This window comes from Chrysochloris asiatica, unplaced genomic scaffold (genome assembly GCF_000296735.1).
Source record: "Chrysochloris asiatica unplaced genomic scaffold, ChrAsi1.0 scaffold00016, whole genome shotgun sequence".
Taxonomy (NCBI): Eukaryota; Metazoa; Chordata; class Mammalia; order Afrosoricida; family Chrysochloridae; genus Chrysochloris; species Chrysochloris asiatica.
In genome coordinates, this window is record NW_006408534.1 from 13,440,489 (window position 1) to 13,449,122 (window position 8,634).

Genomic DNA, 8,634 nt, shown 5'->3' on the forward strand with positions numbered 1-8,634 from the left:
ATGGCACCTGACAACAACAACAACAACAATCCATCTACAACCCTGATCTTGCCCCTTCAGACTTTTTAAATTTTACTTTCCCAAACACAAAAGTGTTGTAAAGGCACACACTTTAAGTCCCTTGAGGAAGCCCAGACTGCTGTTTTGATATGAAGTAAATTGAAGAGCACAGAATTCTTCAGGGGCGGGACAGAGAGATGGAACACCTCCTTCAGAAGTGTACAGATCTAGATGGAGGACATGTTGAGAAACATTTTGATATTTTTATTTAATAAAAGTTTCTATGATTTTGTAGCTGTACTTAAAAACAAAACAAAACTTTTTACTGTGAATTGAGTAAAGGCTTACAGACAAGATCTCCGTTTTGCATTCAACAATCATACACTTTGTTTCATCTCAATGATTGCAATCCCCTCCATGTAACAACAGTTATTCCACTTCCTTCCTGTGGTTCCTATTTCCATTCCATCCTCCTTCCTATCCCTTCTTTACTTTGTCCTTAGGAAAATGTTGCACTTTTGACTTTGAATGATTGACCATTCCATGGTGAGCAAATCTTACTAGTATTGTTGCCCCCCTATACCTGTCTACTGCTTAACTGCAAATTGAACCAAGAGGGTGAGTTCTTTCCAGCCCAGGAGAGTGGTTGAGGGTCATAATCTTGGATTCCTCCAGTCTCTTTCTGTCCAGTAAGCCTGGTCTTTTTTTTTCTTTTTTTATGATTTTGAGGTTTGGTCCACATTTTTCTGCCTCTTTATCCAGGACCTTCTAATGGGATCCCATTCAGAGCAGTTGGTAGTTGTAGCCAGGAGCCATCTAGTTCTTCTGGCCTCAGAGTGGTGGAGACTGATGTTCACATGTCCACTGGGCTAATTGATTCCAAGCATCTTCAATTCTCATCACTCTTTTTTCTTCTGCCACACAGAGAACAATAGCTGCACCTTAGATGGCTGCTCATGAGCTTTTAGGATCCCAGAGGCTACTCACCAAAGTAAGATGCAGAACATTGTCTTTGTGGATTATGTTATGCCAACTAGCCTGGTGTCTCTTGGGACTATGACCCTGAGCCCCTGACCCAGCAACTCATTACCTTAAGATGTTTGATTATATCTAGGAAGTTGTCATCATTTCACAACAATACTTTTTGACTCACACTCGTATTCTTATAACAGTAAGAAAAATACCAATAATACCCATTTAAAAAATGAGGCTTTGGAGTGAATGTATAAGAGGGTGTAAAGCTAGTGGAAAGAGTGATGCTAAGCACAGCCCCTCATCCCTGGTACCTCCCATCACACCTAGGAACCTGGCTCATTGAACCATCATCTACTCCAATAATTTGTTTGTTGCTGCTGGTTGTTTTTGTTTGTTTTTTAACTCTCCAAATGGATGCAGTTCTCTTGATGATGAGAGAGACCCAAAGAGGTGTGAATCTGACACTAATAACCTTCCCCTTGCTCCTCCCCACTCACAGGTCAACCCTTTCCGAGACCGAATCTGCAGAGTGTTCTCCCATGACGATGTGTTCTCCTTTGAGGATGTGCTGGGCATGGCATCCGTGTTCAGTGAGCAGGCCTGCCCCAGCCTGAAGATTGAGTATGCATTTCGCATTTATGGTAGGTGCTGTGGGCCACTGAGTGGTGTTGGGGGAAGGCCTTAGAGTAAATACACCATATGGGATCCATTGATAGCAGTCACTGGTGGGATGATTTTCATTGGATGTCACTTGAGTATTTATGGATATGGATTATTTTTTCAAGTACTCTGAAATGAGAAAAAGGTTGAGAAATACTCTCGATGGCTTCCAGCAACCAGTCATCAGAAGCAAATGGTGTTGTTATTTTGTGATAGTGGTGTAGCCAGAGAGCAAGGGCTACAGTTACACTTGTTTGGCAGGAAGAACTTTGAATATAAAATTAAGACATCTGAACACTGGCCTCAGTTCTGACAGTAAATGAATGATTAATCTGGGGAAGTCATTTCACTTTTCAGGGTCTCAGTTTTCTCATACTTAAAATGAGGGAGTTGAGAGAGATAATCCCTTAGGATCTATGATATTTTTTGGTCTCTGAATCTTTCTGGGATGGTCAAAAGGCCCTGCTAAACTTCTGCTCTTTACCAGACAAATGCCCCTTTAGCACAGTTGCCATGTCTGAAATTCTGAAAAGAATTACAAGAAAAAGAAAAAAATCCTTCAAACAACCCAGTGTGCAAGGTTTTAAGAACATCTTTACAATTTCTTGGCCCCAAAGTACTAGTACATTTAGACTCATATATTTAGGCATATCAACTGTCTTCCTTTCCTGCCAACTCCTTCTCTGTCTCCAAATAGTAGACACTATCTCATTTCTGCCACAATGATGTGGACTTGAATAGAACAGTGTAGAATGAGTCTTAAGCCAAATGGATCTGTGAGACCTGTTTTCTTATCTCTAACCCAAACCAAACCAAATCCACTGCTGTCAAGTTGATTCCAACTCATAGCGACCTCATAGGACAGAGTAGAAATCCTCCAGAGGGTTTCCAAAGCTATAAATCTTTATGGAAGCAGATTGCCACATCTTTCTCCTACTCTCATCTGTAAAAGGGGCTTAATTATATTTTTGTAAGTTATATGTCCTCAGGCTTATCTGGTAAACACAATGAAATCTCAAATTTTCCTAATCACCTTCTGAGAATATCTGAGTAAGTGCCTATCATATTATTCTTTCTACAGATGGCAACTATAAACTTGAAAGAAAACTTAAAAATTAACTATCAAATAGAAAGCTACCAAAAGCAGTCAGATTCTAGAGGGAGTTGTCATTTAGACAAAAGAAATTTCAATGGATTTTTTTCCCTTAATTGTTTTGTTTAAAGCCCGAGTTCAGGTTGCAGTGAGTGAAACACCAGAGAGTTTGGGGGCTAGCATAGCCTACAGAAAATGAAGAGAGAGCCCAAGAAAAAAGAAGGTCAGAGAGGGAGAGCTCCAGGTTCATGCATGAACTAGACCCAAATCTTTGCCTGATCCTTGTTTAACTCAGGCCTCCACAGCACCCTTGTGTAAGAAGCTCAAAGCTGCTCAGTTAAAGAAAATAAGAACTAACCTGATATTTGAGTTGCTACCATATTTCAACAAGATCCTTAAGTGACATCTTTGCAATTTGGATTCACGTAGTGTCCTGCTAAAACCAAAATATATAAGTACTCATTTTAAAGGAATAAGAACCCCTGGTGGTACAGTGGTTAAGCACTGAACTACTAACCTAAAGGTTGGTGGTTTAAGCCCACCAGAATCCTGTGGGAAAAGATATGGCAATCTACTTCCATGGGGATCACAGCCTTGGGGACCCTATGGGGAAGTTCTTTTCTGTCTTGTAGGGTCTCTTTGTGTTGAAAGTGCTCACTAGACAGCTTTAGGAATGAGTTTTTTGTTGTTTTTAAGGAATATAACAAAATCCAGACTGAATCCAGAGTCTCCTTTCTTTTTATTTATTTATTTTTTTTAAGGAATATAAAAGAATCCAGCAAAATCCAGAGACTCCACAACAGAACATTCGTAATTCCCAAGATTCAATCCAATATGATTTGATGCACAAAAACAAACAACCAAACCTGAAAACTCAACCCATTCTTAAGAGAAAAGTGAACCAACAGAAACTGACATTACTATAACCCAGATTCCAGATGTTGGAATTAGCTAACAAGGTATGGCACTGTAGGATAAGCACTGTACTGATAGTTCAAACCCACTAGCCACCAGCCACTTCTTGGAAACCCTATAAAAATCACTATGAGTCAGAACCAACTTGATGGTGCTTACCAACAATGGTGTAAAAGAAAATATGCTCATAATAAATAAAAAGATAGGAAATAGCAGAGAAAAAGACACTATGAAAAACAAATAAAATGAGGACTAGAAAACTGGAAAATAAGATACCTGAAATAAAATCCATTCAGTAGATAAGCTTGACTGTAGAATGGAGATGACAGGAAAATCAATAAACTTAAAGATTTAGCAACAGAAATAGTTGTGTCCTGAAGGTGGTAAAAGATACAAATTTGCAAATTCAGAAACTCAGGACAAATACAAATGAAAGCATGCATTCAAACTCTGTCGGCTCAATAGTTCCCATCTGTCCAATGCAATGTTTCCCTTCCTTACTCTAAGTATTTCTATTAGTTTCCAGGGAGTTCCCAGATGTACCCATGGAGTTCTAGCTGCCATTCTCTAGCAGACTTTCCACCACAAACATTTCCTGTGCTAGCTAAAGTCACTACCAACTCCTGTCACTGCTCTTCTGGAGGGCAAGCTCATCCAGAGTAAGTGCTCATGTCTTAGTCAAGTTCTTCAGATTGCAAGTAACAGAAACCCACCTGTGTAAAAGGCAACTAATATTAGTTTTCTAGTGCTGTATAACAAATCACCCCAAACTTAGCAGTTTTAAACAACACACATCTATTAACTCACAGTTTCTGTGAGTCAGGAATCCTAGAATGAAATGTTGTTGTTAATTGCTGTCAAGTTGATTCCAATTTATAGCAACTCTGTATAGTGTTTCCAAGGAACAGCTGGTAATTTTGAACAGCCGACCTTTTGATTCAAACCAGCTTTGCGGTACAGTGCTTATCCTATAGCCATACCAGGACTCCAGAAGGGCTTACTTAGATGGGTCCTTTTCTTAGGATTACAAACTTGCAGTACAAGTGTCAGCTGGGCTACATTCTCATCCACTAGTTTGGGGACGAATTCTCTTCTGAGCTCAGTCGCGTCTTGAACAGAACTAATTTCCTTGTAGCTGTAGGAGTTAGGACCCTGACTTCTTGCTGGAGGCTGCCCCTCAGGTCTCTGTCACATGGGCCTCCCAAAGTGACTGCTTGCTTCTTCCTTTTTTTTTTTTTTCATAATATTTTACTGTGTTTTAGGTGAAAGTTTACATAGCAAATTAGGTTCCCTATTAACAATTTGTTATACAAACTGTTCCATGACGTTGGTTCCAATTTTCACAATATATCAGCATTCTCATTATTTCCATTCAATTTATTCTTGTTTCCCTTCCCCTCTTGCCTTCTCACCTTTGCTTTTAGATTAACGTTGGCCATTTGGTCTCAGATAACTGATTGTTTAAAAGAGCATGTTACTCATGGGTGATATTGTTTATCTTACAAACCAATCTATTATTTGGCTGAAAGGTGATCTCCAGAAATAGCTACAGTTCCAAGTTCAAAGGTTGTCTTAGAACAATAGTCTTGGAGGTTTCTCGAGTATTTATCAGTCCAGTAGGTCTAACCTTTTCTAGGAATTTGAAATGTTTTCCCTACATTTTGTTCCCATTCTATCCAGTACTTTCTATTACATCCCTGGTCAGAGCAGTAATGGTAGTTGGGCACCATCTAGATCTGGTCTCAGGTGAGACGAGCCATGGTTTGTATGGCCTCTTAGTCATATGGACTCATGTCTTCTTTGAGTCTTTGATTTCCTTATATGAATTGAGACCAATAGTTATATCTGACGTGGCTGCTCACAAGTTTATAAGACCCCAGGCTCTATTCACCAGACTAGGATACAGAACTTTCTCTTTATGAACTGTGTTGTGCCAATTGACTAAGTTGTCCTCTGAGACTATAGTCCTAAACCTTTTTTTTTTTTTTTAAGTGTTTTATTGTGAATTATATGATAGTTTACATGGGAGAACATTAGTTTTACATTCACTCTATTGTGCATCGTATCATTGCCATGGTTACAATCCCCTCAATGCATCATCAACCAACCAAAGGGTATACCCTGCAAGCCTGCCCCCCTACACTATCTCCCCCCACTCCCCCAGTCTTCAGCACACAGTCGCTCTCCCTCTCTGGATCTAAAGTCCCCAGCTGCTCCATCGCTCCACGTCATTGTCTCTGCTCCCTCTTGGGCATTACTGCTTCTCTGGGTAGGGTCCCGCTCTTGGGTCTTCTCCGTTGATGGTCCTAGGGACCTCTGCTCCTAGACTGAAAAGTTATTCCTTCCCTTCCTTGCTATAAAATGTCTACCTTTACATTTCCAACCGTCACAATCAGTCCTGGTAACAAGTATTCACTATTGTATCACAAGAGACCCATCTGCATTTCATTTCATCAGCTCCACCTAGGCAGATTGGATACTACTCACTGGAGATTTTGCCTTCCTCCAGGCCCTCTGGACCTAGGTTGCCTCTTGAAAGCTTGTAAGCTAGTCACTTCTTGTCTTTGTAGTCCTACACCCCCATTTTGGGTAGCCAATGTCCAAGTTGCCCATCCCTGTCTACTCTGTGTGTGGAGGGGATGGGAATGATTCTTGCTATAAGAATTTGTTCCCTCTTTTGAGCTACTGCTTCCATAGGTGTAGGTCAATTTCATCAAATTGCATCAGATTACTCTTTTTTTCCTCTTCTTTCTTCTTCTGATTGAGCTCTGATCATCCAGTCATTGAAGCCAGGTCAAGTGGGTATTATCTGCAAGTAGTCCTAAACCTTTTAATTCAGTAGACCAATCCTGTGAGCATGTGTGTTACTATGATGCTAGAAGCTATACCACCAGTGTTTTAAATACCAGCAGAGTTACCCATGGTGGACAAGTTTCAGCTGAGCTTACAGGATCAGCCAGACGAGGAAAAAGGAAAGGTGGACTACTTTTGAAAGTTTGTTTACCCACTGAAAAGCAGAGGAACACTGTCAGATAGCACCAGAATATTGAATATTGAAACATTTTGAATAGCACCAGAATATTGTTAGATATAGTGCTGGAAGATGAGCACATTAGGTTAGAGGGCACTCAAAATATGATTGGAGAAGAGCTGCCTTCTCAGAGTAGAGTTGACTGTGGTGACTCGAATAGAGTAAAGCTTTCAGGACCTTTATTTATTGATCGGGCACAACTCAAAATGAGGAGAAATACTTTTAAACATGGAATGTACTAAGTATGAATCTAGGAAAATTGGAAGTTGTCAAAAATGAAAGAGAATGCATAAAAATAAATATCCTAGACAATAGTGAGCTGAAATGGCTGGCATTGATTATTTTGTGTCTGACACTCTTATGGTTTACTATGCCAAGAATGACAAATTTAAGAGGAATGACATCACATTAATCATCAGAAAAAATCATTTCAAGATTTTTCTTGAAGTACAATGCTGTCTGTGATAGGATAATAGTCACACATCTACAAGGAAGACAAGTTAATACCGCTATTGTATTCAAACTTATGCACCAACCACTAATGCCAGTGACAATGAGATTGAAGAATTCTACCAACTTCTTCAGTGTGAAATTGATCAAACATGCAGTCAAGATTTATTGATAATTACTAGTGATTGGAATGTGAAGGTTGGAAGCAAAGAGGAAGAATCGGTAGTTGGAAAATACAACTTTGGTGATAGAAATTATGTTGGAGATCACATGGTAGAATTTTGTAAAACCAATGACTTCTTCATTGCAAATACCCTTTTTAAACAACTTAAAAGATGACTATATACATAGATCTCACTAGATGGAAAACACAGAAATCAAGTTGACTACATGTGTGGAGTACTGGTGTGGAGTTGTGAGATGAAGTACTGGACCACAAGTTCTATTTGAAGCTCAAGGTCAGGTATTCAAACTCACCAGATACTCCTTGGAAACCCCATACAGTGTTGCTATGAGTTGGAACCAACTTGACAGCACTTAACAACAACAGTACATCTGTGGGAGGAGATGGTGAGGAAGCTCCATATCATCAGCCAAAAAAAGGCCAGGGGCAGACTGTGGAACACCAATTGCTCCTATGCAAATTCAGGCTGAAGATGGAGGAAATGAAAACAAATCCACAAGAGCCAAAATACGATTTTGAACATGTACTACTTGATATAGTAGTACATATTTCAGATCATCTGTAAAAGAGATTTGATGAATTAGACACTAATGACTGAAGACCAGAAGAGTTGTGGGATGACATCAATAGGAAGAAAGCAAAAAGTCCCTAAGAAGATACGAAAAAAGGAAAAGACCAAAATGGATGTCAGAAAAGACGCTGAAACTTTGCTCTCCAGTGTAGAGATGCTGAAGCAAATGGAAGAAGTGAGGAGGTAAAAGAGCTGAACAGAACATTTTAAAGGTCATCTGGAAAAGATAAAGTCAAGTATTATAATGAAATGTGCAAGGACCTTGAGTTAGAAAACCAAAAGAGAGAACATGCTCAGCATTTCTTAAGCTGAAAGAATTTAAGAAACAAATTCAAACCTTGACTTGCAATACTGAAGGATTCTATGGACAAAATATTGAATGATGCAGAAAACATCAACAGAAGATGGAAGGAATACACAAAGTTATTATACCAAAAATAAATGGTCACTGTTCATTTAAAGAGGTAGCATATGATCAAGAGCCAATAGTACTGAAGGAAGAACTCCAAGCTGCACTGGTATGCATTGACAAAGAATTGATGGAATTAATGGAATACAAATTGAAATCTTTCAACAAACTGAAGCAGCATTGAAGGCACTCACTCATCTATGCCAAGAAATTTGGAAAACAACTAACAAGCCAACTGATTGGAAGATATCTGTATCTGTGCCTATTTCAAAGAGAGGTCATCTAATAGAATGCAGAACTCATCAAAATATCACTAATATCACATGCAAGTAAAATTTTGCTAAAC

At 39.2% G+C, this 8,634-nt stretch overlaps 1 protein-coding gene across 1 annotated transcript in view; it reads left to right on the top strand.

Annotated features, from left to right (window-relative positions):
* CIB4 (calcium and integrin binding family member 4) overlaps positions 1–8,634 on the top strand; it is a 110,086-nt gene that overhangs the window by 72,101 nt on the left and 29,351 nt on the right. The window contains exon 4 of the mRNA XM_006835214.1: positions 1,475–1,616. Within this exon, the coding sequence (XP_006835277.1) occupies positions 1,475–1,616 (142 nt within the window). The remainder of the gene's footprint in view (positions 1–1,474; positions 1,617–8,634) is intronic.